Source organism: Rhineura floridana, chromosome 1, assembly GCF_030035675.1.
Source record: "Rhineura floridana isolate rRhiFlo1 chromosome 1, rRhiFlo1.hap2, whole genome shotgun sequence".
Taxonomy (NCBI): domain Eukaryota; kingdom Metazoa; phylum Chordata; class Lepidosauria; order Squamata; family Rhineuridae; genus Rhineura; species Rhineura floridana.
This window is the reverse complement of record NC_084480.1, coordinates 163,244,667-163,272,453: the sequence shown is the minus strand read 5'-3', so window position 1 is coordinate 163,272,453 and position 27,787 is coordinate 163,244,667. Positions and strand designations below refer to the sequence as shown.

Below are 27,787 nucleotides of genomic sequence, written 5' to 3'. Positions count from 1 at the left end.
TCAAAACTAGGAGGCTTCAACTTAGAATATCATGGTGCAGAATCCTACCACACGCATGTGAAGAAAGTGGGAAGAAACACTGATAGGGACAATGCCCTACTACACTAAGAGGAAAAAAGTTTCCTAATCTAAAAAGTGAGACTGATAAAGCTGCTAATATTTGCAGCAGGAAAGCAAATCCCTTGAGCTCCTGCTCAGTCAACAGGGGTCAGGAGACAGCTGAAGTGGAACATGGTCAGCCCATCCTTACAGGCATGCACAGATGGTTAAAACTTTATTCTGGAGATGGGAGTGAGTGAAAACCACCTCTAGAACATTCTTGAACCAGTTGTGCTGGTTCCATATACAACCCATATACATGAATATATCAACACCATAAAAATAACTTGCTGCTTCTGAGTGTTCAGAGAGAGCCTGACCACTTGTACAAATTCTTCAAGTATATAGGGAGGGATGAGTCTCATCCCATCTTCTGCAATATGTGCTGAATTTGGGGAGACCTTCCACTTTGGGCTAAGCATCCTGGGCAAATGATTTCCAGAAACATGGGCACATCTGCAGACCTGCGGATTACTCATGAAATGTATTGGTGCTAGACTCAGGGCAGGCAAAAGAACATACTTCTCACAGAACACAGCATTAAGTCTAAGATAATGTCAGTTATTTTATCTTGTGGTGAATCACATAGCCAGCTTTTTAAAAATGACACATTTCACAGAGGAGTCTATTGATTGCTCTCAGTCATAATAGCTAAATGAAGTTTCCATATTTAGAGTTCTCTCATTATTTCTTGCAAAGCATCCATCACCGTTGCAGGTGGGTGCAGGGTGTGAGAGTTTATACATTGCTACGATAAGAACTGATGGGGGAGGGTGATGCATTCCGTTGTGGGATCCATACCTTTGAGGGTCAGGTTATCCACTGTCAGGATTGAAAAGCAAACATTGCCCTTATTGCAGTCTTGTCCCCTAAGGCTGCACTTGTTGATCTCCTGGGAATAAATGGTACTTGCTAACCTTTATGGGCAAACAAGCAAATTGGTGTATTCTGGAACCCTATTAGGTGGGGAGATATATTTACTCCCTGCCCCTTGTGGCAAACTGGCCTACTCCTGTCTGTAACCGCATCCTGGCTTCTTTCTTTGTCACTTTGAAGGAGCTCTGGAGCTTGTGACAAAATGTGAGCTGGCATAAGACTAACATAGGCAATAGTCATGTACCTGCCCTAAGAAGCTTATACTCTAAACTGAGATTTTTTTGGGGGGTGGGGTGGGGTGGGGTGGGGTGGGCAGAATGAATGCAGATCGGTCACATTCAGTCCATCACTGGAATATAAAACTTTAGAAATTCAGCCACCCACACTTAAATTAAATTTGCTTTTTATTTGCCCTGAGACAAGCGGCTTGCAGTTGAGGCCAAGTTCAGTGCAGAACTACCAGTCCCAGAGCACCTCCTCCCTGCTTCCTGACTCTCTTGGCCTATCTCTCTAGGGTTATCTCCCCTCCAGTAGAATTGTTTGTGAACTAAATTGCTGAGCTATTTATTTTGAACTGGTTACTGGTTGGGCCCGTTTGGATTGAGTTCAAGGCATCTTAGGCTCATGTAGTTCTGGCATCATTACTCAAAACCTTGGTTGGAGATTCATGTCGTTTACCTCTTCTGAGTTGTTAGCAGCCAGAGGCAGGGTGAGAGAAGCAATCAGAGCAGTATTCACTATGGGTTACAGCCTACTTTCAGGTGGCATTGGAAACAGTACATCTGTCGTGCACACTTGCAGATTGGGGAAGTGGAGGTAAAGTAAGCTGCTTGAAAATTGTCATGAACAGCCTAGTGGACTTGTCTGAGTGTTTTTTTCTTCTTCTTAAGCAGCCAACACTGGGATTGTAAATCACACTCATTCCCGGATGGGATCCATCATGAGCACAGGGATTGTCCAAGGTAAACCTGGCCTGGTCTCTCTTGAAGTTGAGGGGGAAAGGTGTCTGTGTCCATTTCTCTCCTCTTTGGGGTTTTGAGGTGTTGGAATGAGAGGACAAAGGCTGCCATGTTAATTGTAAAGACTCTTATCCCTGAAGCTGAAAGTAAACTTTTCCAAAAATGCTTCATGACTGGCGAATTAACAGATGAATTGGGGGTGGGGAGAATGAGTAGCTTATTATGACAAATTTCCTTAAGCAAAGAGCTTACTGTGTCCGATGCATGAAGTGGGCGTAGAAGCTAGTGGGTGGTATATCATGACAGCTTCAGTTGCCTACCAGTTCCTTTGTCCCCTTCATGTATCAATGGTAGTAGGCTCTTGCCTATAGAATCTTGTGCCACAGCCCTTTGTCCCCCCCTTCTATAAATATAGTAGCTGCCCCGAGGGGTGTATGTTGAAATTCATTTTTTAAATGTATATGCAGATAACACCAAAATGTTAGGAGTTTTGGAACTTAAAATTGAAACTTGCAAATTCAGAAATTGCTTTGGCTCCTTGACGTCTGTCCCCGGTATAAAAAAGTAGGTGGCTACTCAGGATTTTTGTTTTTGCTGGAAACCTGGCTTGATTCCTTCTACTGTACAAAGATTAGACTTATGAATCTTCTCTTTTCTGCAGGCTCATCTAGTGGTCAAAGTGGAGGAACATCAAGTGCTCACTACCCTGTCAACAGTCAGTTCACTATGGGAGGCCCCGCCATTTCCATGGCATCCCCCATGTCCATCACCACCAACACAATGCATTATGGGAGCTAAGAGACCCACACCCGATCCTCTGAACTGACAACACCAGGAAACCAAATGAAGAAAAAGTTCCACCCCCCTGCCTTTCTGCCCCTCAGTTTGGCAGTTGCTTCTCTGGATCTCTTCTATTCCCCTTTCCCCCAGAGAAAAATTAGGCTCACCAGAAATGTACGATAGAAGACGCCCCCACTTGTTCTTTGATAGCAGACTTGTACACTTTTTTTTATGAAATGTTGGAAACTTCAACTTGCTCAACCGTGACTGAGTTCCTGCGCTCACTGTGTCTTACAACCAATCATGTTGCTAACAGTGTCACTCTTCAATCGTCCATGACTAATCGACATTAGACAAAGGCTATAGAGCAACACTGCAACAGGGCCTTTAGCAGTACTGTGGGCAGCCCAGCAGCTGTGCTTAGTAACCTGAGCCTTCATCTCTGTTCCCAGTATTTTGAATAAAGGGGCTGCAGCTGGCTGTAGAATGGGCGCAGATGAAAATCCAGCTACGCATCCTTCGTCCACATGTTGATTCTTCACTTGGCCTACCCTCTGGGCTAATGTTTGCTGCTTTGCTAAGACTTAAGGGAGGTGTTTTCCTCCTCTTGTGAGGGAATAGCAATGCCCAGGCTCTCCTGGCTGCGTGAGGCGCTCCAGCATTTCACTGCTATAGTTCTTGGGCCTTGGAAGAACATTTGAGACGAGATGAACTGTTGTGCCACGAGTATCTTATCAGCCGGTCTGATGATTGCCTGTCTCTGGGGAAATCTTGATGTAGCATCAAAGGGTTAAAAAATTTAAAACATGAATGTACCAAAAAAGGTTGCTGGCTGAAAGTGAACAGTTTTTGTATCAGTTTCGTTGCTCAGATCACCTTGTTGGCTACGCCCATTTCTGGCCCGTTTGTCTACATTGTGTTCTCTAGTCCCTCTTTCTCTTCAGTTGGGCAGGCAGTGGACACTGGGTGCCAAGTGGCTTAGTGTATAGGCTTGCCTGCTCCCTGTAGTAGCCACCAGGGACTCTAGAGTAGATGGTTCTGGCATCTGTTATAAAAGCCTCTTTGTAGTCTTTGTATGTGTAACCTGTAACCATTTATGGTATTTTTTCCTTTCGAAGAGCCACTAGTTGGTGAACTTGAAAGGACTTGGCAGGGACCCATTTTATGGAGGAAAAAATGTGTTTTACTTAAGCCATTTCCTTTGGCTCCCAACGGGGGTTTGGTGGGCTGAATTGGGGGGGATGGGTATTGCGCATAAGCTCATTAGTGGCTGAATTGTGAGATCTACACAGTCAATTGTTAGGTCTGGCTGATTTTGTGACTATTGAATAAAACTGGGAGGGTTTTGAAGACTTGTTTACAGTGGCTGGTTTCCCCACCCCCAGGTTTTGATACAACACCACAAAGCTCATTTTCTTTCAGCTCACATCTTCAAGTCTTTATTTTTGAGGTGTAGGCATTTGCACAAAGGCCCCCTTTAGCCCTAGTAACTGGTTAGATTCCTCACTAGTGTCCTTTACCATTCACAGCTAAAATTTGTGAAAGAAGCCTAGCACACACAACTTAGCAGTATACTAACCATGATATTTGCAGCTTTTCTACCAAATTAAGTAACCCTCTTTCAAGACAATGTAGGACAGGCATAGTGTCTTAAATGGATACTTTTTTCTGATACTGTATTGTATTGCGTGCCCACAGAGGACAACTTTGGCTGGAAAGAAAGAACCATCCTGTTCTTAGAAAGCAGATAGTTTTATTTAAAGTAGCTTTGCCTAGAAAACAATCGGCTGAAATAAATCCAAGTAATCTTACGTGATCCTCCTTCCTGTCATCCACACAGCTTACCTCCAAACAAGCTGTTATTCTATCCTGAAAATCCACACTAATTCACCATCTGAGAATCTAAATATTCTCAACTGTTTCCAGACTGTTATGTTCCAACTTTCCCCAAAATTTAAAGTTTAACTAGAAGGGGCACAATAGATCATCACTTCGTGCTGTCCCTTTCTGCAATCATTTCACTACTGCAGGCCCATCTCTGCCTCTTGAGTGGATAACATAAGCGGGTGTGTACTCTCCTCTGTCCATGGGCTCTCCCTGAGACCAGACATTCATGATCAAAGCCTACAACAGAAGCAGAAATATTGGGTGTTGTAGACATTTTGTTGCCTTCCTCAAGTTCTCCCATGGGTTTAGTCTTGTAAGTAGGAGAAGCACTGGGGGAAACAGATCAGAGATGCCAAACCTTTCTCTCTCCCAAGAGCACATTGGGTCCTATGCTTCCGCTGGTAGGGGTGGGGATGAGGGAACAGTAGGTGCATTAACTGTATTTGAAACTCAACAGCATCTTCAGTATCTCTTGCTTGTCATTTATTCTTACCAGCTGCCCTTCACATATGCAGGGTGTTTGAGATGATGGTCAGGTGAGGGGGTGTGCTTCTGCTGTATTGGGCTGCTGTTGTGGGAGGAGATGATGTGTTGGTTGGTTTCTGGAAGAAATACATCTTCAAGAAGAAGAAAACATTACATAAGCTGGAGCTGGAACAGAAATCAAGTAGGTCTGTCTTCTTCCCCCTACAATCAGTTATTTTTAATATTAAGAACTGCTCTATAAGAATATCCTGGTTTAATCAAAACCTGAAAACAAAAAAAGTAAAAACAAAACTTACATATTTATAACTGTATATGTGACCTAACGGCAAATACACTGAGTTGGGCCAGTTTTTCGAAAAAACTTTTGAATTCAAGCATTCTAGAAATGGCAAAATAGATTTTGGATCCAAGATTACCCACTGGTAACAATGTATGCTGGTTCAATGCTGTCCAAATTCTGCTTATTGCTTTGTGAGTAAGCATTACTATTTATTTCCCATTAGAGCCTGTTTCTTGAACACTTAGGTACATGCACTGAAAGAAATGGATTTATCAATGTCCTTGGATTATATACAAAGAAAAATCCATGTTTGGAAACATTGTGTAACACTTTTCCTCATTACCATCCTAATCCATTTGGACAAACAACAAAAAGTATAAATCATGCTCCATTTTCTAAAATAAGTTTTATGAAATTGACATTTCCTAGAGAAGTATAATGATGTTTCTACCTGTTTTGCCATTACAATGGACTTAAGGAAATACTTGAAGTGGGGAAACATTTTAGTTTGTAATTTAATCCACCTGACCCACACAAAGCTGGACATCTATCATCATTTTTCCATTCTTAGACTAGGACTTTGGCTGGGGTGTCCAAGCAAGCCCTGGAGAATATGCATGAGCTAAGAACAATAATCCACATCCTTGCTGGATCTGGGCTGTGAAGTTGGTATTGTCTCTAACAAGGTGGGGACAAACAATCTGCATCAGAGTCCCAATTCTAGTTCAGTGTTCATTGCTGTAGGCAGCATATGGCCAATCCAGTGCAGCTTGCAGCCATCTCTCATTGTACAGTATAGTTTCAGAGCTTTGAAATGTATGAACGTGAAAATCTTTAGTCTGCCCTAGAGAAAGCTTAGTTTGTACTGATAAGTGTATTTTCATTTTTTATAATATGCCTAAAAGTTTTTGTTTTAAGTTGTACATATAGACGCAAAAGTATAAAAATATAAAATGAAAACATACAGTAAAAAGAGAAGACTTTAAGGAATATTCAAATATTAATACTAGTGGTTCCCACCTTACCCCCAAATGTTTATTTTTTAACTCATTTCAAGACCATGTTTTCTGAAAGCAGTTCATAATAAAGTTTTAAAAAATAAGTTTAGAAACCCATTAAAATAATACAAATTAGAACTTAAAATACAAACTTAGAGCTGTATAAAAAACACAAAAATCATCACAGCCGCCCACTATACTACTATACTTGAGTGCAATGCTAGACTAAAAACTATCCCCATTTTCTTAACCAAAAGGACTGAAAAGTGTATTGAAAGTCTTAAAACACATATCTCAGCCCTGTCTGGTGCACCCTCCAACTTGACTGTACCTAGTGACAAATCTGCAAGCAGTGCCTCTGTGGCTGATTTCAGGGCCCTGCCCACTCATATGGGTAAAATGGTCCCAAACTGTTCAGGTCTTTAGAAGTTATGACCAGCACCTTAAATTGGCTGCCAATAGGCAGCCAGTGAAACTAACAGAACATACTGCACCAATATTTTTCTAGTGTAGTGTAGTGGTCATAGTGTTAGACTAGACCTGGGAGACCAGGGTTCAAATCCCCATTCAGCCATGAAGCTTGCTGGATAAACTTGGGCCAGTCCCAGTCTCTTAGCCTAACCTACCTCATAGGGTTGTTGTGAGGATAAAATGGAGAGAGGAGACTTACAGGCATCTAGTCTGTTGCACTTTGCAGCAGCTGAATGGTCTGAGCCATTTTCAAAGGCAGCCCCACATAAAGAGCATTGCAGATGTCTGGTCTGGATAAGTAACACTGTGGGGTCTTACTGGCTTCATCAACTTCACCATTCCAGCCATGTTCCATAATTGAAAAATTTGGCTTCAGCTGATGCAGCAGACATTTTCCATCTTACTGCAAATTAGTGATCAGCACCAATATTATACAGACAGCATGGATTTTTCACTATCCACAATGTTAAATTGAAAATACCCCCCACGGGCCATTCTGATGCTTCCCATAAGCTAATTTTTTAAAAAAAAAAACTTACAAAACTTATAATCCTGAACTCAGAAACACTTGTTTAACAACCCTCTTAAGTTTTCATGGTGATACACAAAACAGTCAGAGAGAATCGAGAGTTCAAAGTGTAAAAAGAGGGGGGGGGGAATCAGAACCCTGTTGGACTTCTTTCTGTCAGTGTTCTCATAATAGTTGAAATTAATTGGTTCACAGAGTGCCTGTAATCCTATTACTGACCTTGCCCCATACCTCCTTCTGCAGTTTAAAAGTTTTTAAAAATGCCTAGCCGATTTTTAATTAAGAAATTTAACTTTGGAGTCAATGATAAGCCCAGGCACGCTCAATAAGAGCCAACTATCAATGTTCTAAAAGCCAGACTCACAGCTGCTTGGCTTGGTTAATCGGGGCCACCCACACACCAGACCTTTATTTCACTTTAGACAGTCATGGCTTCCCTCAAAGAATCTTGGGAAGTGTCATTTGTGAACAGTGCTGAGAGTTGGAGAAGGAGACTCTTTTCCCCTGACACAGCTGCAGTGGCCAGAGTGGTTTAACAGTTAGCCCCTTTTCTGAGAATTGTAGCTCTATGAGGGAAATAAGGCCTCTCCTAGCAACTCTCAGCACACTTCACAGGATTCTCTGGGATAAGACATGACTGTAAAGTGAAATAAAGGTCTGGTATGGATGTGGCCATTGACAGCTTTGGTTTAAATTTGGGTGGAAGACTACATGTGCCTGTTGTAGAATGAAAAGGCACACGTTACCAAATTCTTCCAAGCTACACAGGAAGTGGATGGGACTGTGAAATACCAACCCCAATGGTGTTTGCATTTTGACAATTTTGAAGGGCAGTCTAATATCTCAGAGAGGAGGTCAGGACTCCTGCTCCCCTGGTGCATTCACTATAGCTGCCCAATTTCCCTGCTTTTTACAGTTTGATAGAAATATCTGTGGGCTATTCTTAAACTGCAAGGTTTTTTTCGCCCATTAGTGAATATTAATTACTTTAAAATCCTCATGAAATACACTGTTTACACAAGGGGTGTGGACTCTCAGGCCCAGGGACCAAACACAACCTTCCATGCTTCTTCCCCTGCCCCACCAATCCTGCTGCATATGCTTGACGTGCTTTTACCTGTCTGGAATTTGTCTTTTAATGGAGGATGCTTGCTTGGATGGAGAGTTGTATACAAAGCTAAGCCTACCCACTGCTGCCATGTGGCCTCTGGAAGATTCCCCATGAGGGAATGTGGCCTGTGGGTTGGAAAAAAGTTCCCCACCAGCAAAAGAACCAAATGTTGTTTCTGTTATCTTCACTCCTTCTCCCCAGGATGCCTTTTAACATTAATTAGTTAAATGAAGGAAATGTCATATACTCTTTTTGCACCAGAATTGACCTTCCCATTATATCTAGCAGCAATTTTTTCACTTCTCTCCCCACCCCCACCCTGAAGAAAAGTTGTGATGGTCTCAAAAGCTAGCTCACTGCTGACATTTAGTTAGCCTTAAAAATGTTATTCATTATTGTTCCTATAAAGGTTCCAGTGATAAATCGCAGCCTGTTATTTCTTATTTAATCCAATGCCTGCTCTTCACCTCTAACTTTGGGCACAACCATCACCAAGATATACTTCACGTTACTTTGTCCATACTCCCATCACTCAATGTTTGCAGCATATTCTAACCCTTTTTTTCAGGGGTCCAATATAAAGCTACTTCAAATATTGCATTTGTCAACTTAGTGCCCTCCAGACAATCCTTACCAACTTCAGCCAGCATGACCAGGTTGGTGAAAGGTGGTTTAGAGCTATTCATAATACTAAATTAACACTGGGTATCCAAACTTATGATCCTTATTCCAAATCCCATGTGCCTTTAATAGATAGTAAAATTGTGTAATGACCCTAGCAGCAGTATTACGTTAATAAACTACCTTAACATTTTATTAAAAGATCTCATATGTGTGGGTTAAAAGTGCCTTCCAGTTTCCAAACCTATGTATTTTTGCCATTCTGTTGTAAACTCTCTGCAACCTCTGAAGCTTAAAACTAGTTTAAAATAGTCAGCTCCCTTCTAACGCATTAACGCTGCAATCCAGTACACATTTACCTGGGAATATGTCCCATTGAACCCAATGGAGCTTACTTCTGAGTAGACATGGATTGCAGCCTAAGCTGCAGAATTAGGTGCATTGTGCATGACTAATTTCCCTTTGCCTTTCATTCCTCTATCACCCTCAACAGGATCTTTTCCAAGGAAGTTAGCACAAGTAGTGTTTTACTCTCCAAACTTCGCCCTAACTTAGAGGGAATAAAGGAAGGAGAAGAGAACGTACCTTGCAACCAATAGCCAGGAGGACATGGAGAGAAACAATGACAGCCACTGTGGCACAAGCAGCCAGCTTGGTGTCTGAGCGGATAACTGACCAGAAGGTAAGGACTAGAGCTGAGCCAGAGAGCCCCATTGCAAAGATGAGCAGCAGCCACTGCAGCCAAGGTATAGGGATCAGCCACAGGACCTATGAATGAAGGTGGTGGGAAGTTAATTAATCAAATGAAGAAAATATACACTATTCACGAGGACTAGGGCATCAGCCAGTGGCAGCGCTGAGGAATTCATATTCTTTATACTGAAATATACCTGCACAAAAATAGCAATACTGAGAAAAGTACAATGGAGCAGGACTTTGAGTAATTTGTACCAGAAAGTTGAATTCTGTGTTCTGAAAAAAAGCAAAATATGAACCAGTCTTCTCCCTGTCACCTTATTTGGCTACTCACCGCAGTGGGAATGTACACAAATAGGGAATAACCATAGATGCACACCGTCTCCAGGAAGGTGTAGGAGTCTACATTGACGTGGACTCCTTTCCGCCACTGTAGATAGCCCCACAGGGCAAGAGGCACCAGCCAGGCATAGCAGTAGATAACTATTGCTGCAATAGTCACTGCAGAAGAGGAAAACTCAGTATTAAGAGGAGCATTCATTCCAAGGCAAAAGCACTGGAGGGCAAGACCTACCAGCAACCCCCCCTATCTTCTACCCTCCCTCACCTCCTCTAGGACAAGATTGGAGTAGAAGCTATCTGTAACAATGTAATCATAAACTGCAAGGTAGTTTTCAAAGTAGTACCAAGTTACAAGTAAACAGAAGGCAGGTGTGACAGTCCATCTCCATCTCAGCTCTGAGAGATGCTATGTAAATCAAGGGCAACCTGGGATGTGTGAAACTGGTAAAGGGGGGAGTCATTGCTACTGCTCTTGTTTTGTGCCAAGACTGCATCTAGGATGCACGGCAGCTTGCTCAAAAAATTTTGCAGCCTCTATTTTGCCCATTCCTGATGTGGCTACAATGCCCAATATATAAAAGGACTAAAACTGCATTAAACAAAACACTTGACACATTATCTGGAAAAGTTAAGTTGTAAAAGATACTTCCATGTCCATCCCTCACCTTTGTGGAACTGGGGGCTGTACTGGAAGGACGAGCTACCCTTTTTCTCCAGAAAGTTGGACAAGTTACCGCTGACAGCCAGTGTGAATACCAAGGTGGCACAGATCCAGAAGGGCCCTGTGAGCAGCAGAAATAAAATATTAGAAGGCCAAAAAGAGGGGCAGAAATCCTTTCCCAAAGATACAGGAGGCCTCTCATCTCTGCAAAGGTTCAACGCTACTTGGCAACTGCTGACTGGTTCACCAAATCCAGAGCATAAGGAAGCTGCTAAAGAGTGGGGTCAGGGGGAGGAGGAGGGGAACATCGCTGGAGGCTATCTGGTGAAGTGGGCGGCCCTAGGGTGACATCTGCATTCTCAAAGCATAGTCTTTGAAAATACAAAATTATCATTTCAGTGGGTCTACTCTGAGTAGGATTAAGATGACTACACTCCTATGTTCTTAAATATGATGGCACATGTAAATGGAGATGGAATTGCAAGAAAATAGCCAAGCTTTGCTTGCCTTAATCTGGTCTTGCTTTTGGCAGGTCAGGATGCTGAGTTGCAGCACGGTTTGAGCAAGTTGCATCCTCTGTCCTGGACTTATTAGCCTTTGCAAAACAAGGACCATGCTTTGCATCAGTCTGAGCTTCTCTATACTCACCATATAGGTCAGGGTTATTCCGCAAATGATGCCATGCAAAGTTCTTCCCTGGGAATGGAAGCAGCGACCCCTTTATCCTGTGCAGCACCTGATAAGCGGGAACAGGCCTTGCTTCAGCAAAATGGCCCCCATGGAGATGGTTCCTGATACACAAGGATTCGGAGCATTTTGCTCTCCATCTGAGATGGCAGAGAGATTACTGGAAGTCTTGGACATTTCTATGCCTTTCACTAGACCCCATTGCTCAGGTATAGGGAACAGATATAAGACTAATATGATTGCCCAAGCAAGGTTGTGGTGGAAGGAAGACTGAACTTTGGTTTCAATCCAATATTACGGCTAATGAGCCACACTGATGTTAATGAGATGCAGCACAAATCTATTGTCCTCATTTTTTAGAGTTATTCTAACTTTAAGGTTAAAAATCTCTAGTGAAAGATGCGCCCATTCCCATACACCACTGAGATTCCAGTTACTGAAAATATAATCTACACAGGAAGACCCCCAATTTGTAGCCAATAAAAAAATGGTTCTAACTCTGCTACCACATTCCTAATAGAATATTCATAACAGAATATTAACAAATGCACTATACATTTAAAGCAATATTATACCACTTTAAACAGTCATGGCTTCCCCCAAAGAATCCTGGGAGCTTAACTTGTTAAAGCTGCTAGGAGTTGTTAGGAGACCACTATTGCCCTCACAGAGCTACAGTTGTGTAGTTCCCTGATAAGATGGTTTGACTGTTAAGCCACTAAGAATTGTAGTTCTGTGAGGGGAACAGGGGTCTCCTAACTACCCTCGGCACCCTTAACAAACTACAGCTCCCAGGATTCTTTTGGGAAAACCATGACTGTTTAAAGTGGTATAGTGCAGATGGGGCCAGATTAGGTTCAGATCACAGAACTGCTTCCAGGCCCCCCCAGAAAAAGAACTGGACTCTATGGATCATCTAAGCCAACTGCAAACTGTATGGCACTTAAAACCTCCCAGATGCCTGCCAAGCCCCTACTAGGTCTCCCAGAATGCTTTTGCAAGCTCTCTTCCTACACTCCTCCATCTCACCAACTGTGCTTGATTCTTGGCTGGGCCTAAGAAGCCAGAACTGCACGAGTTCCATTACCTGATCTGTGTCAACATCAAAGAACGCCTGGTAATACTCAAAGGTCCAGAAATTGGATTGTTTCTTCTGGAAACTCAGGAGCTGCAGGGATGAAAGTAAACATGACTGCTTTGCACTTGGATAGGAAATGTATTGTGGATGAGAGACAGCACCCTTTGGACCACTTGCAAAGATAGACAGCATGCTCCCACATGAAAACAATGCATACTCATGAGATAGCAGGGCTGGGAGAAAGCAAGGCTAGAATCTTTCTCCATAACATACTATTTTACTGATAGTAGAAATGTTTGCATACAGTATAGGATGTGAATCCCCACCTTACCACCATTAGTGAGAAATAGGCCCTCATTTGTCTTGTTCTATAGATCCTAACAGCGGTTATGCTAATCTTTCCAACATTAAATTCAATTTTTCCTAACTGCCAGTTTTTCCACATAGGGCTTGAAATGTGCCCTCCCCCCATTTCTCTGGGATGTTGGGAAGAGGTACTTCAAAGTCAGCCTCCATTGATGTGCAACCCCTGTCCTCACGGATGCCAATCACTATGACTTACTTCAAAGCTCCAATATGAGCGACTGTTTCCTTCCCACTCTCTTCCAGGTCTATAAAAAGTAGCCCCTAGGGTGGGTTCATGGTTCCTTCTGGCCCCAAAACAGCTACTTCTCCACCCAACTATTAATCAACATGCAGGACAGAATTTGGGCTCCTGCTGGGAGGAAGGGCGGGATATAAATCAAATAATAAACAAACAAACAAATTTGCAACAGTTGCACCTCAGTTTTATCATCCTCTTCTTCTGGCTCATGTTCCTCATTATAGCTGGAGGACATGTTTATAGTTGTGTGGCTTTGTCGCTCACTGATGCTAGGAGTGGTGGCATCAGCATTCTCAGCCAGCAAATCTATGGCTTCATCAAATTCTGCAAAAAATACACACCAGGCAATCAAGACAGAAATACCAGCTCAATTAGATTTCATTCTAGAGTCCCTGTAGCTCAAAGCTAGGAAGGGGCTTCCATAGTGCAGCACTAATGAAAGCAGTCCTGCAGGTAGGCAGAAATAGCTTCAAAATAAATAGCCCTTTTGCCTATTGTAAAGCTGCCAAGCTACTTGTCTGGAAGAAGTTGCTAGCCAATCACTGCACTATTGTTTTCACCTAGTTGGTGCTTAAGATCCCAGAAGGATGCTATCAAAGGAGATGAAAAACCCTGGACAACTTTCTTCTTGTATGCTTTTAATACAGACAGTTTGTGTACAATTTCATGTGCATCTGGTACCCAATACAAAATTTGGAGTCCTGAAAAAACATGTATCCTGGGGCAGGTAAAGGACCCCACTGTCTGGTAAGCAGAACTTCTGTATTTCTGCCCCTTAGTTTCCATCCTTGCCCCCTTTATGTAGCATGCTTTCCCTCACTATGCGACTATCCCATTCAGAATAAAACATTCATCCTGAGCAAGTATGCAAAGCAAGTGCATTTACAATATATGTCCTGTAAAAAGCTGCATAAGTTAAGGCAGAAACAAAATTTGAGTATTTCCAGAGAACTTGTGTTTTCCTGAGAATCCAAGGAACTAGGAGGCTTGCCTACCTCTAAGCTGGAGGTAAATAAAGAGTAATGCTGAGGACTCGATCCTACATTTGTTCCTAAAGTATTGATTCGTTTCCATACAACAGGAATTAGTCCTACCAACTTTCTGCCTTTCATCTACATATCACTTGGAGTAGGCATGACATTCTTTAGATGTCCATATGGCACTTAAGATACACATTTCTAGGACAAAGACTTTCAGATGGAGACTCAATACTTGTTTCTTTTCATCTCTCTGCATTGGGTAAAAAGGTGATGACTTTGTCTAGATAGATCAGAGTCTCTATTGCTTTGGCCTACAAGACCATAAAATTACCTTTTCCAAACAATCGGACTACACATACCACTAGGGTAGCAGCTACCATAGCAGCATTTGCCACCATTTCCTGAGGTATGCCATGTTAGCAACACATTTCATGATCAGAAAACATTATAAAATTGAACAGCATGCATCAGCTGAGGCAGCTTTCAGCAGGAGAGTATTACAACATTCTGCCATCTTAATAGGCAGCTGTAGTTTTTTGTCCCACCCAGGATGTAGATAGCTGTAGTACACCCCAACCTGGTGACTTTCAATGCTAATAGGAGACGGAACCATGGTTTTTACTTGAAAGGACATTACTTCACTGGTAACTGAAGGTCATCATGGCTCACCCTAATTTTCAGTTTGGCTGCCAACAATACCATATATTACTTTTTCTAGCTTTTTTTTAGTTTATTATTTGATTTATATCCCGCCCTTCCTCCCAGCAGGAGCCCAGGGCGGCAAACAGAAGCGCTAAAAACACTTTAAAACATCATAAAAACAGATCTTAAAATACATTAAAACAAAACAAAAACATTTTTTAAAAAGCTTAAAAAACATCTTTTAAAAAAGGGTTTAAAACAGTAAAAAACATATTAACATGCAATTCTAACACAGATGCAGACTGGGATAGGTCTCAACTTAAAAGGCTTGTTGAAAGAGGAAAGTCTTCAAAAGGCGCTGAAAAGATAGCAGAGATGGCGCCTCCCTAATATTCAAGGGGAGGGAATTCCACAGGGTAGGTGCTGCCACACTAAAGGTCCATTTCCTATATTGTGCAGAACAAACCTCCTGATAAGATGGTATCTGCAGGAAGCCCTCACCTGCAGAGCGCAGTGATCGACTAGGTATATAAGGGGTAAGACGGTCTTTCAGGTATCCTGGTCCCGAGCTGTATAGGACTTTGTACACCAAAACTAGAACCTTGAACTTGGCCCGGTAGCAAATGGGCAGCCAGTGCAATTCTTTCAGTAGTGGGGTGACATGTTGGCGACACCCTGCCCCAGTGAGCAGTCTTGCTGCCACATTTTGCACCAGCTGCAGCTTCTGGACCAACCTCAAGGGCAGCCCCACATACAGCACATTACAGTAATCCAGCCTGGAGGTTACCAGTGCATGGACAACAGTGGTCAGGCTAGTTAATGTTAAATGGGAAGTAGGTTGTGTTTCTTTTTTCTTTGTTGTGAATGAAACATGTAGATCCTTTTCAAGCTTGGCTAGGGTGCAAACTGGATTCTCAGAGATCTGCCTACTTTCCTCAAAAGTCTTTCCTGCCTTCAAGCACAAGCATAAAAATGACTCATGCTCTCCTCAACGTAGGAGAGAGATGCTGTATATACTGATTTGTGAGTTGAAGAATCCCCAGTTCAAGTCTCACCACAGCTACTCGTGCGCATGTTTACTCAGAAATAATTCCACTGTGTTCAGTGGGGCTGACTCCCTACTATGTGTTCAGAATTAAAGCCTGACTTCTGAAAAGACATGCATAAGCTTACACTATAAATCCCATTGAGGTTCAGTGGAGTGGGGGGAAGCACGCTGCACAGTCAAGGGCCAAAAGCCTGTCAAAGTCCATAATTCTCTCAGAGGAAGGAAACACTCACCATGAAATCTGAGCTCATCTGGGGCAGCCATGATGTAACTGGATTATCCTGGAGGAGGAAACGACAGCACTGGGCAGAAACAGCAAAGAATCTTGTAGTATCTTAAAAAGTAATACAAGCATTAAGGCATTATCTTTTGTGCACCACAGTCTACTTCATCAGATGCATGAAGTGTAACCATAAACTGGTCGATGCATCTAATAGGTCATATCCAAAACTCCATCAGAAGAGTTCCGCTGGCGCAGCAGCACACCTGTCTCATCTTCTCCCCCCCCCCCAACACCCAAAATCTTCTCTGGAGGGTCTTCCAACCCTCTGGAGCCGATTTTGAGAACACCTGAGGCTGCATGGGAGAGGAGGGAAAATTCCATTCTGCTGGTACAACTGTCTTGTGCTAGCAGAACAAGAGCATTGGATGTAACCCATTACATACATACACGCACAAAAGTAATGAGGCTGAGTTGGGCAAAATGGAAATACTTACAGTTAAAGGCACTTTTAAACCAGGTGTGGAGAACCTGTGGCCCTCCAAATGTTGTTTAACTTCCATCAGTCTCAGCCACCATAGGCAGTGGCCAGGAATAATTGTAGTTGTAATCCAACAACTTCTGGAGGCCCATAGTTAGCCATTTCGATTTAAAGAGACGGGGTGGGATGTTCCCAGCTCCTGCTAATTCGCCACAGTACGCAGCACCGCGCATGGCTGCCTAATGGAAGGAAACAACCCTGACCCCAAGCGTGTTATTAGCTTATCTGTTGGGGGTGGGTTGAGGCTAGACAGTAATTGTGGGAAAGCGCTCAGCGGCAACGCATATTTTCCGGGGCTGAGCACCGGCTAATCTCCTGCCAAACCGAGATTGCCCCTCGCTTGGGCAAGGCCAGCTGCATTCAGATCGGCCCCACCCAAAGCCTCGACACGGGTCTTAGAACCTCGTGGGAATCCCTCAGAGATACCTTTAAGCGGCGGCGAGAAAGAGAAAGAAAAACCGGACCACCATCAATAGCTCAGAAGGGCTGCGGACGGCAGCTGCCACTTGGGCACCCCATAGCTCCTCCTCTTCCGGCGCACGTCTGACGAGTCTATGGTGCTCATAGACTTAACACTGTAGACTGACAATTCCATTGGTTGCCGATGGGATTGCCTGGATACTTTTGATTTTTACTGATTTTTGTCCTTTCCTGCGGTGGTGACAGTTGTCTATAGGAAACAACAGATAAATCCAGGATTTTAGTGTGCTACAGCGTGTTCTCTCCAGAAGGGAGAAACAAAGCTTATGTTCCTTCTAACTCTAGTCATGTTTCGTGTACAACAAGTCATTTGTTTTGTTTTTAAACATTTAAAAATTGCGCTACAAGTTAAAATATATTCCATATTGCAACTATAGTCCTTTCATATTGCAGATGCAGAATGCTGTGTCTGAGAGCGACTCCCCACAGCACTGGAATCATAGAATCATAGAGTTGGAAGGGGCCTTGTAGGCCATCGAGTCCAACCCCCTGCTCACAGCAGGAAATCCACAGCTAGAGCATCTCCCGCAGATAGCTGTCCAGCCTCTGCTTGAAGACATCCAGCGAAGGGGATCCCACCACCTCCCTAGGCAGTCGGTTCCATTGCCGAACCGCCCTTACTGTCAAGAAGTTCCTTCTAATATCCAATCTGAATCTACGCTCCTGCAACTTAAAACCATTAGACCTAGTCCTACCCTCTGGGGCAGCAGTGAACAAATCTGTACCCTCCTCTATGTGACAGCCCTTCAGGTACTTAAAGAGTGTAATCATGTCGCCCCTCAGCCTTCTCTTCACCAGACTGAACATGCCAAGTTCCTTCAACCTTTCCTCGTAAGACTTGTTCTCCATACCGGCTATCATCCTTGTCGCCCTCTTCTGAACCCGCTCTAACTTGTCTATATCTTTCTTAAAATGAGGCGCCCAGAACTGAACACAGTATTCCAGATGAGGCCTGACTAATGCAGAATATAGTGGGACTATTACTATTACGACCTGGAAACTATAGCTCTGTTAATGCAGCCCAAAACCGCGTTTGCCTTTTTTGCCGCAGCATCACACTGCTGGGTCATGTTCAACTTGCGATCCACTAGAATTCCAATGTCCTTCTCACACGCACTACTGCTCAGCCGGGTATTTCCCATCCTGTACCCGTGCATTTTGTTTTTGTGGCCTAAATGCAGAATCCTACATTTGTCTTTATTGAATGTCATTTTATTAATTTCAGCCCAATTTTCTAGTCTATCCAGGTCCCTTTGGATTTTATTCCTGTCTTCCATTGTGTTAGCTATCCCTCCCAGTTTCGTATCATCCGCAAACTTCATAAGGCTTCCCTCCACCCCATCATCTAAGTCATTGATAAAAGTGTTGAAGAGTATCGGCCCCAGGACAGAACCCTGTGGCACTCCACTCGAAACCTCCTTCCAGTCCGAAGCAGAGCCACCGACGACCACTCTTTGAGCACGGTTTTCCAACCAGTTGTGAATCCACCTGACAGTGGAATGTAGTTCACTGTTGTTGTTATTCCCGTAAGTGGGAGCTGAGACGGGACTCGTGTTTATAAAGAGCCAATAACTTAGTCCAGTGTTAGTATTCACATACGGATTATGGCCAGCTAGGGTAAAGTAGTTTTATAACAGTATTATTAGCCCCACATTGCGGGGACGGGGGGAGGCACAGAGGCCACGAGCGAGTGACTTATTGACAGTCCTGTTAACAGTGCAGGTTACAGGTTAGAAGTAGGACTAACTCTGAGAAACATGATTTACAATAACCCTGCAGTGTAGTTTAGCGTTCTATATTTCTGTCAGAGGCACCCTAACAATTTGATTGTTTATTTATTAAATGTATATCCCCCCTTCCTCCTAGAAGGAGCACAGGACAGGGCGGCAGATTTGTTTAGGTATTATCTCTCGGGACCGATTTTGGATTTCCAGCAACCACCATAAAAAAATCCCCAATACAATACAAACCTCAGGTTTCAATAAAGGTCATTCTAGTTTCCATCACAGCCCGCCTTCCAACCCCAGGCGGGCCTTCTGTGAAATCAGCTGCCTTGAGCTCCATTCACTTTCATGGAGGAGTGTATTTACTCCCCCTAACAGCGTAACGCGGAGGTGCCCATTAAAAAGGAGCCGGGAAGGGTTGCCATTCTTCATTTCTATCTCTATGATGGCCGTGTCTTCCTTCTTCTGGTCATGGCCAAATTGGTCCGTACTGCTTTTGGGTCCGGTTAGCAGCCCTTCCTGAGCCAGCCAGCCATGGCGGGTTCTCAAAGTCCCGGCTGGGCCGAGCAAAAGCGGCGTCTCTGGGAACGGCTCCGCAGCGGCCGCCTAGGTTAGCTGGGAGGCGGAGAGTGAAGGGGAGGCTGCTGGGCGCTGCTGCTTTCTCAGACCCTACAGGCCTGGGAAGAGCCCTCGGCCCAGGGTCGTCTCTTTTTCCTGCTCCGGGCCCTTCCCGGCACACGCAGGTCCAGGCTCTCCTTAACCTTCCTCTTTTTTCTCCCCTCCCCAGCTTCGTGGTGGAAGAGTCTTCTGCATGACTACGCCGAAGCCTGCAAAGAGGTGGCCTTGGGCGTCAGGCAGCGGCCGGGGAAAGCCGGGTTCTACGTCTCGCTGCTGGCCGGAGCGGTGGGTTGCTGCCTGCATAGCCCTTGCGAAGCGTCCTTTGAGGCCAGCCTCCTGGAAGCTTCGGGCGCCCTCCTCCTCCTCTCGCCCTGGACCCGCAGCAGCAAATCGGAAGGGCACGTTCAGCGCCTGCTAAAGTTGAGGAACCGGGGCCAGCTGCGCTTCCAGAGCCTGCTCTTCTTTGCCCTTGTCTATGAGGCGCCTTTCGATGCAGGAGCGGATCTCTACCGAGTGCACTGCAAGTACCTGAAGCCACAGTGGACGGAGTTTTCCAGCCATGTCATTGATGTGGGCTTCTGGGGACGCTGGTGGATTTTGCACTCCAAACTGCGGGATTTGGACATTAACGATGAGGAATTTCAGTACCTGCCAGACCATCTCAGGACAGTTTCTTTCCATAACCTGCACTCAGAAGCCAATGAGAAACTTTTTGATGAGAAATACAAGCCTGTTGTTCTGACAGAGAAGCAAATCCAGCAAACAGAAAGGGAGAACTGGGGAGGGCAGCACCATTAATGTGCCGTAGTGGCCCTGGAAGATGGTGGAACGAAGCAAAAAGATCTGCTCTGAAAGTTATTTTCTTCTAGGGTTCTGCTGCTCATTGTATTGTTCTTGTAGACTCAACTAGATATGGTGAATAAATAAAAAGCATTCATTTTCTTCAAGATTTTGAGTTCACTTCCCTTCAGATGTAATTTCTCATGAGTAGTACATTTCTTCACGTAATCCTTTCCCAAACCTACTCTGAAGACATATAAGACTTGTCCTCTCGATCTCATCACCAAGCCTCCCTTCCCAGTGTATATGCTTGAATAAGTACTTTTTAATACTGTTTGTGAGAAGCTGGGAGATTTTCCATTTGAGGCAGCTAATTGACTTCCAACACAATCCATGCTCTAGATCTGGATTGGATTCCTATATATTGGCTGAGGCAGATTGATCTCCAATGGGTTGCTGGGCAGGTCTGGAAAAATAATTGAGATATGGAGTGGCCTACAGGGAAATAGAATAAGCCCCCCAACATGACCCATTTTGTAGCTTCCTGCAGCTGCTTGGTAGAGCAGTTCACCTCAGGACTTTGTATAATTGAGCATTTTGTTGACTCTTACAGGAGAAAAAAGGCAAGAACACGAAGGTTAGATGTGTATTTCTGTCATTGGAGAAGGGTGTCAAGAAAAAATCCTGTCAAACGAATCTCATCTCTTTTTTTGATCAGGTCACTAGCTTAGTAGATGGTGGAAATGCTGTAGATGTCATCTATCTAGATTTCAGCAAAGCGTTTGATAAAGTCCCCCACGACCTTTTGATTAGCAAACTAGTCAAATGCGGACTACATGGAAATACTGTCAGGTGGATTCACAACTGGTTGGAAAACCGTACTCAAAGAGTGGTCGTCAGTGGCTCTGCTTCGGACTGGAAGGAGGTTTCCAGTGGAGTGCCACAGGGTTCTGTCCTGGGGCCGATACTCTTCAACATTTTTATCAATGACTTAGATGATGGGGTGGAGGGAATCCTTATTAAGTTTGCAGATGACACGAAACTGGGAGGGATAGCTAACACAATGGAAGACAGGAATAAAATCCAAAGGGACCTGGATAGACTAGAAAATTGGGCTGAAATTAATAAAATGAAATTCAATAAAGACAAATGCAAGATTCTGCATTTAGGCCACAAAAACAAAATGCACGGCTACAGGATGGGAAATACCTGGCTTAGCAGTAGTGCGTGTGAGAAGGACCTTGGAATTGTAGTGGATCACAAGTTGAACATGACCCAGCAGTGTGATGCTGCGGCAAAAAAGGCAAACGCGGTTTTGGGCTGCATAAACAGAGCTATAGTTTCCAGGTCGAGGGAAGTAATAGTCCCACTATATTCTGCATTAGTCAGGCCTCATCTGGAATACTACGTTCAGTTCTGGGCGCCTCATTTTAAGCAGGATATAGACAAGTTAGAGCGGCTTCAGAAGAGGGCAACGAGGATGATAGCCAGTATGGAGAACAAGTCTTATGAGGAAAGGTTGAAGGAACTTGGCATGTTCAGTCTGGTGAAGAGAAGGCTGAGGGGTGACATGATTGCACTCTTTAAGTACCTGAAGGGCTGTCACATAGAGGAGGGTACAGATTTGTTCTCTGCTGCCCCAGAGGGTAGGACTAGGTCTAATGGTTTTAAGTCACAAGAGCGTAGATTCAGACTGGATATTAGAAGGAACTTCTTGACAGTAAGGGCGGTTCGGCAATGGAACCGACTGCCTAGGGAGGTGGTGGGATCCCCTTCGCTGGATGTCTTCAAGCAGAGGCTGGACAGCTGTCTGCGGGAGATTTATTTATTTATTTATTTGTTTCATTTATAGACCGCCCATAGCGAGTGGCTCTCTGGGCGGTGTACAAAAAGGTTAAAATACAAAATATCAACAATAAAATCAGACAACAAACAACACAAGCAGCAACTAAAGAAAAATAAATAAATAAAAAATTTAAGTTATAACATAAACGCTTAAAATGCCTGGGAGCATAGCCAGGTCTTAACCTGGCGCCGAAAAGATAGAAGCGTAGGCGCCAGGCGTACTTCTTCGGGGAGGCTGTTCCACAGTTCGGGGGCCACTACAGAAAAGGCCCTAGATCGAGTAACTGTCCTCCGGGCTTCTCGATGGGTTGGTACCCGGAGGAGGGCCTTAGATGCTGAGCGAAGTGACCGGGTAGGTTCATAGCAGGAGAGGCGTTCCACAAGATATTGCGGTCCCATGCCGTGTAAGGCTTTATAGGTCAAAACCAGCACCTTGAATCTGGCTCAGAAACAAATAGGTAGCCAGTGCAAACGGGCCAGAACAGGTGTTATATGTGCTGACTGGCTGGTCCTCGTCAGCAGTCTGGCTGCTGCGTTTTGCACTAGCTGAAGCTTCCGAACTGTCTCCAAGGGCAGCCCTACGTAGAGCGCATTACAGTAATCCAGCCTAGAAGTTACCAGAGCATGAACAACAGGCGAGGTCATCCCTGTCCAGATAGGGGCGTAGCTGGGCTACCAACCGAAGGTGGTAGAACGCATTCCTTGCCACCGAGGCCACTTGCGCCTCAAGAGACAAGGAAGGATCGAAAAGAACTCCCAGACTACGAACCTGTTCCTTCAAGGGGAGTGTGACCCCATCTAGAACAGGGTGAACATCCACCATCTGGGCAGGGGAGGCACTCACCAACAGTGTCTCAGTCTTGTCTGGATTGAGTCTCAGTTTATTAGCTCTCATCCAGTCCATCAGGCAATGATTCAGCACATCCACAGACTCACCTGTAGAAGATGAAAAGGAGAAATAGAGCTGCGTGTCATCAGCGTACTGGTGGCAACGCACTCCAAAACTCCTGATGACGGCACCCATAGGCTGCATGTAGATGTTAAAAAGCATGGGGGACAAAATCGACCCCTGAGGGACTCCACAATGGAGAGTCCAAGGTGTCGAGCAATGTTCCCCAAGTACTACCTTCTGGCGATGATCCGCCAAGTAGGAGCGGAACCACTGCCAAGCAGTACCTCCAACTCCCAACTCCGCGAGTCTCCCCAGAAGGATACCATGGTCGATGGTATCAAACGCCGCTGAGAGATCAAGGAGAATCAACAGAGTCACACTCCCTCTGTCCCTCTCCCGACAGAAGTCATCGTACAGGGCGACCAAGGCTCTTTCAGTGCCAAAACCAGGCCTAAAACCGGATTGAAACGGATCCAGATAATCGGTCTCATCCAAGAGCACCTGGAGCTGATTGGCAACCACCCGCTCCAGAACCTTGCCCAAAAAGGGGATATTTGCCACCGGTCTATAATTGTTCAAGTTATCTGGGTCTAAGGAAGGTTTCTTCAAAAGAGGTCTCACTACTGCCTCCTTGAGGCTACTAGGGACTACTCCCTCACTCAAGGAGGCATTTATCACTTCCTTGGCCCAGCCGGTGGTACCAGTCCTGCTAGCCTTGACCAGCCAAGATGGACAAGGATCTAGAGCAGACGTGGTCGCCCGCACCATTCCAAGCACCTTGTCCACTTCCTCAAGCTGCACCAACTGAAACTCATCCAATAATGAAAGACAAGACCGTGTTCTGGACACTTCAATGGATTCATCTGTCGTAACATCAGAGTCTAGGTCCCTACGGATGCATGCGATTTTATTTTGGAAGTGCCCTGCAATGTCGTTACAGCGAGCTTCAGATGTTTCAATGGTATCTTGAGGACCAGAATGTAAGAGTCCTCGTACAACTCTAAAAAGCTCTAGCTGTGGATTTCCTGCTGTGAGCAGGAGGTTGGACTCGATGGCCTACAAGGCCCCTTCCAACTCTATGATTCTATGGTGCAGCCCCTCACTTTGAGCTGCAAAATCGGTGCAAAGTGCAGACTCGGAACACTCATTTGGAAAATTCCCAGGTATTTTTTCCACAGTGGGGCTTCCTGTTTGTTTAGGAATCTGTGTAGCTTAGCTAGGATTCAATTTTTTGGATTGAACCTTTGATTGAATACCTCTGAACACAAGTAAAGTTCCTGTCTCTTGAGTGAGGTTGAAAATGCTCCAGTACCCCTAAGTATTATGCATGGTAATACTCCTCTGGGACAGACTCCTGCCAGCCCATAGCTTGGGTACTTAAAAGCTTGCACTGGCTGCCCATATGTTACTGGGCCAAGTTCAAGGTTCTTGTATTAATTTACAAGGCCCTTAAACTTGGGTCCAGGATTCTTTAAGGACCAACTGATTAAATTTGTTTGTGGTATTGTTTTTTAATCTTGTTGTAAGTCGCCTAGAGTGTCCCTAACCCGGACAGATAGACGACTGAAAAATAAAATTTATTATATTATTATTATTATATCCCTGCCCAGTCACTGAGGTCTTTGGGGGAGTACCTGTTAGAGGTCCCCCATAGCTCAGATGTATGGCTTGTATCCACTAGAATCCATGCATTCAATATTGGGGGCTTGATTTTGTGGAACTCTTGCCTGGCTGAGATGAGACAAAGTCCTTCCGTGTTGAACTTCAGATGCTTCACAAAGACCTTTCTATCTTGGCAAACTTTTTAAGGAAGTTTTCTGCTTTTATTTTTTTAATTAATTTTATCCACTAAATAAATACTGGTGAAATAAAAATAAATGAACGATGGGGAGCATGGCCTGGTTGGCCTGTAATGCTACGCCAAATTGGCTTAGCGCAAATGCACAAGAGTGGGGGCTCCCAAAGAGGAGAGTGCAGCTGTTTTGCTCCTTCAGCCTTGCTGTGAACCAAGCCATGGATTGACCGCCTGTTGTCTGAATCTGTGGTTGTGGTTTGTCTCACTCCACACAAACCACAAACTGTAACCAAAGTTTCTTCTTGGGTTTACAGCTTGTGATTGGTTTGAAAGAAAAACCTCAAGCCCAGGTTTGGATGATACACTAAGCCAAACCATTACTTAGCTCACAACTGCGCAGCAACAGATGGACCAGGAGATCTTGGTGTTCGAATTAACTATTTAAATCTTGAATTTATCTCAGTATGAGCATCTGAACAGAATTGCTGTAAATCATTTTCAGTCCCCTCCATCTGAAATGCAATGCCTGGTCTTGCACTGAATGTACCATTGCCAGCCTAAGATCAGCAGGTGAAAGGCCTACAGAAGCATAACTGCCCCTCACCAAACAGAAATATCCACACTCACACCCAGCTAGATTGAACTACACACACACTCGCTCGCCCAGAACTCCTGGATTTGGGCTAGAACAAAACCACACATCTTTTCCCCCACCTTCACTTTTTTTTCCTGTTGGGTTGGGTTAGCTAAGAAAGAGAGTTAGCTATGTTCACTCACTCATACACAAACAAAGAATCCTTTGTGTGTTTGTCCATGCAGGGCAGATCCCAGCGGTCTACTGTTCCTGGTCCTGCTGGAGCGAGCGCCACTGAACTCAGTGTGAACTACTGCTGAGCAGACAAGTAAAAGATGGTGCTACCCATGATTTTAAGAGTGTTTTAATTGCTGGGAATATAATTCATTTTTAAAAGAAAATTAAGAGCTGTGATGAAATAATGGTGCACCCCTTGGAACCATTGCTGCAAGAAGGGTTTTAGTTACCTCTTTTGAGTGGACTCCTCCCACCCCCACCCCCACAATCAGTCACATGTAATTTCATTTGCATTATCAGAATGTTCTACACTTACCTGGAAGTAAGCCCCATTGAATACACTTTCTCTCACAACAGATGTTCCCTAGGAGCCAATCAGCATTGAATTTTGTTTTTGTCCTCCAGGGTATTACTATCTTTCCCAATTTTGTATCATCTGCAAATTGGATAAGCATTTCCTGCACCTCCTTAATGACAATGTTAAAGAGCACTGGGCCCAGGACCAAGTCCTGGAGTACCCTGCTCATTACCTCCCATAGTTTGAGAAGGAACCATTAATAAGTACTCTTTGAATACAATACTGTAGCCAATTGTGGATCCATCTGATAGTTGTTCCATCCAGCCCTTGTTTAGCTAGCTTGCTAATCAGAATATAATGGGGCAATTTCTCAAAATCTTTGCTGAAGTCGAGATGTATTATGTCCACAACATTCCCACAGCCTACCAGGGAGGTTACCCAATCAAAAAATGAGATAAAAGTCTTCTAAGTGGCTGACTCGCACCATTTCACTGTGGCTCCAATCAGCATGCTGATTGGCTCATAGGACACTGGAGATACAGGGAACTGGCTGGGTCCTGTGTGCCAAAAAAGTAAGGGGACGATGGCCCAATGCAACCTAGCACAACTACACCACTGGCCACCACAGATGTATTCCTTAGGCACATTTAAATGGAATGGAGCTGTCATGGAATGCTTAATCAGCTCTTTACCTGCAGCACATATCCAATGCAATTTGACCCTAAACAAGTAACTACACTTAGAAAAATACATTGCTTTTCCTGTCTGTGCATAATTTCAGATTTTAGGAGACCAGGTGCCAATCAGGACAGTGCTCCTGCACTTTTTCTATGTATGCAGAAAAATCAAATGGCCATGGAAATGCATTGAAAAGGTGTAGATCCTGCTAAATTACTTATTTATTTATTTATTTATTTATTTCATTTCTAAACCGCCCATAGCTGATAGCTCTCTGGGCGGTGTACAAAACAAGATTAAAATACAATATTAGAATAAAATCAGTAATAAAAAGCAACAAAATTAAACTAAAACATTAAACATAAAAACATTGAACATTAAAATGCCTGGGAGTATAACCAGGTCTTAACCTGGCGCCTAAAAGAAAGTACCGTAGGCGCCAGGCATATCTCCTCCGGTAGGCTGTTCCACAGTTCGGGGGCCACCACAGAAAAGGCCCTAGATCTAGTAACAATCCTCCGGGCATCCTGGTGAGTTGGTACCCGGAGGAGGGCCTTAGATACTGAACGAAGTGAGCGGGTAGGTTCATAGCGGGAGAGGCGTTCCACAAGGTATTGCAGTCCCACACCGTGTAAGGCTTTATAGGTCAAAACCAGCACCTTGAATCTGGCTCGGAAACAAATAGGTAGCCAGTGCAAGCGAGCCAGGACAGGTGTTATATGCGCGGACCGATTGGTCCTCGTCAGCAACCTGGCTGCCACATTTTGCACTAGCTGCAGTTTCCGAACAGTCTTCAAGGGCAGCCCAACGTAGAGCGCATTACAGTAATCCAGTCTAGAAGTTACCAGAGCGTGAACAACTGAGGCGAGATCATCACTGTCCAGATAGGGGCGTAGTTGGGCTACTAAGCGAAGATGATAGAACGCGTTCCGTGCCACCGAGGCCACTTGAGCCTCAAGCGACAAGGAAGGGTCAAAAAGGACCCCCAAACTACGAACCTGTTCCTTCAAGGGGAGTGTAACCCCATCTAGAACAGGAGAAACATCCACCATCTGGGCAGGGAAAGAGCTCACTAACAGTGTCTCAGTCTTGTCTGCATTGAGTTTCAGTTTATTAGCTCTCATCCAGTCTATTATCGCGGTCAGGCAACGGTTCAGCACATCAACAGCCTCACCTGAAGAAGGTGAAAAGGAGAAGTAGAGCTGCGTGTCATCAGCGTACTGATGGCAACGCACTCCAAAACTCCTGATGACCGCACCCAGGGGCTGCA

General features: G+C 44.4%; 3 protein-coding genes across 9 annotated transcripts in view; 2 read left to right on the top strand and 1 right to left on the bottom strand.

Moving 5' to 3' along the window:
* Positions 1-4,064, top strand: part of CARM1 (coactivator associated arginine methyltransferase 1) — a 70,418-nt gene extending 66,354 nt beyond the window's left edge. For 3 of the 4 annotated variants that reach the window (XM_061583374.1, XM_061583364.1, XM_061583345.1), the window contains 2 exons: positions 1,866-1,937; positions 2,596-4,064. In XM_061583374.1, the coding sequence (XP_061439358.1) occupies positions 1,866-1,937; positions 2,596-2,732 (209 nt within the window). In that variant the 3' untranslated portion in view covers positions 2,733-4,064. The remainder of the gene's footprint in view (positions 1-1,865; positions 1,938-2,595) is intronic. The other variant, XM_061583354.1, reaches the window with a different exon arrangement.
* A 383-nt stretch (positions 4,065-4,447) lies between these two features.
* YIPF2 (Yip1 domain family member 2) lies at positions 4,448-19,152 on the bottom strand. 4 transcript variants are annotated; one of them, XM_061583383.1, is made up of 11 exons: positions 19,047-19,152; positions 17,023-17,266; positions 16,069-16,169; positions 13,344-13,489; positions 12,571-12,651; positions 11,445-11,532; positions 10,801-10,917; positions 10,128-10,294; positions 9,683-9,865; positions 5,095-5,218; positions 4,448-4,838 (listed from the first exon to the last, which is right to left on the bottom strand). In XM_061583383.1, exons 3-10 carry the CDS (start codon positions 16,097-16,099, stop codon positions 5,105-5,107), a joined length of 927 nt encoding a protein of 308 aa, XP_061439367.1. In that variant the 5' UTR covers positions 16,100-16,169; positions 17,023-17,266; positions 19,047-19,152; the 3' UTR covers positions 4,448-4,838; positions 5,095-5,104. The 4 variants fall into 4 exon arrangements, with proteins under 4 accessions (XP_061439367.1, XP_061439387.1, XP_061439397.1 ...); XM_061583403.1 differs by having other exon boundaries at positions 16,069-16,137; XM_061583413.1 differs by having other exon boundaries at positions 16,069-16,116.
* A 75-nt stretch (positions 19,153-19,227) lies between these two features.
* TIMM29 (translocase of inner mitochondrial membrane 29) lies at positions 19,228-20,365 on the top strand. Its single transcript, XM_061583427.1, has 2 exons — positions 19,228-19,410; positions 19,588-20,365. The coding sequence occupies exons 1-2, from the start codon at positions 19,335-19,337 to the stop codon at positions 20,214-20,216; spliced, it is 705 nt and encodes a 234-aa protein (XP_061439411.1). The 5' UTR covers positions 19,228-19,334; the 3' UTR covers positions 20,217-20,365.
* Positions 20,366-27,787: the final 7,422 nt, after the last annotated feature.

Coding starts and splice junctions, on each gene's coding strand:
- YIPF2 (XM_061583383.1), bottom strand. CDS start 16,099: ATGGCTGCCCCAGATGAGCTCAGATTTCATG. Junction 13,490..16,068: donor AGATGAGCTCAGATTTCATG/GTGAGTGTTTCC, acceptor TATTTTTTGCAG/AATTTGATGAAGCCATAGAT. Junction 12,652..13,343: donor AAGAGGATGATAAAACTGAG/GTGCAACTGTTG, acceptor TCATCCCTGCAG/CTCCTGAGTTTCCAGAAGAA.
- TIMM29 (XM_061583427.1), top strand. CDS start 19,335: ATGGCGGGTTCTCAAAGTCCCGGCTGGGCCGAGCAAAAGCGGCGTCTC. Junction 19,411..19,587: donor GCTCCGCAGCGGCCGCCTAG/GTTAGCTGGGAG, acceptor TCCCCTCCCCAG/CTTCGTGGTGGAAGAGTCTT.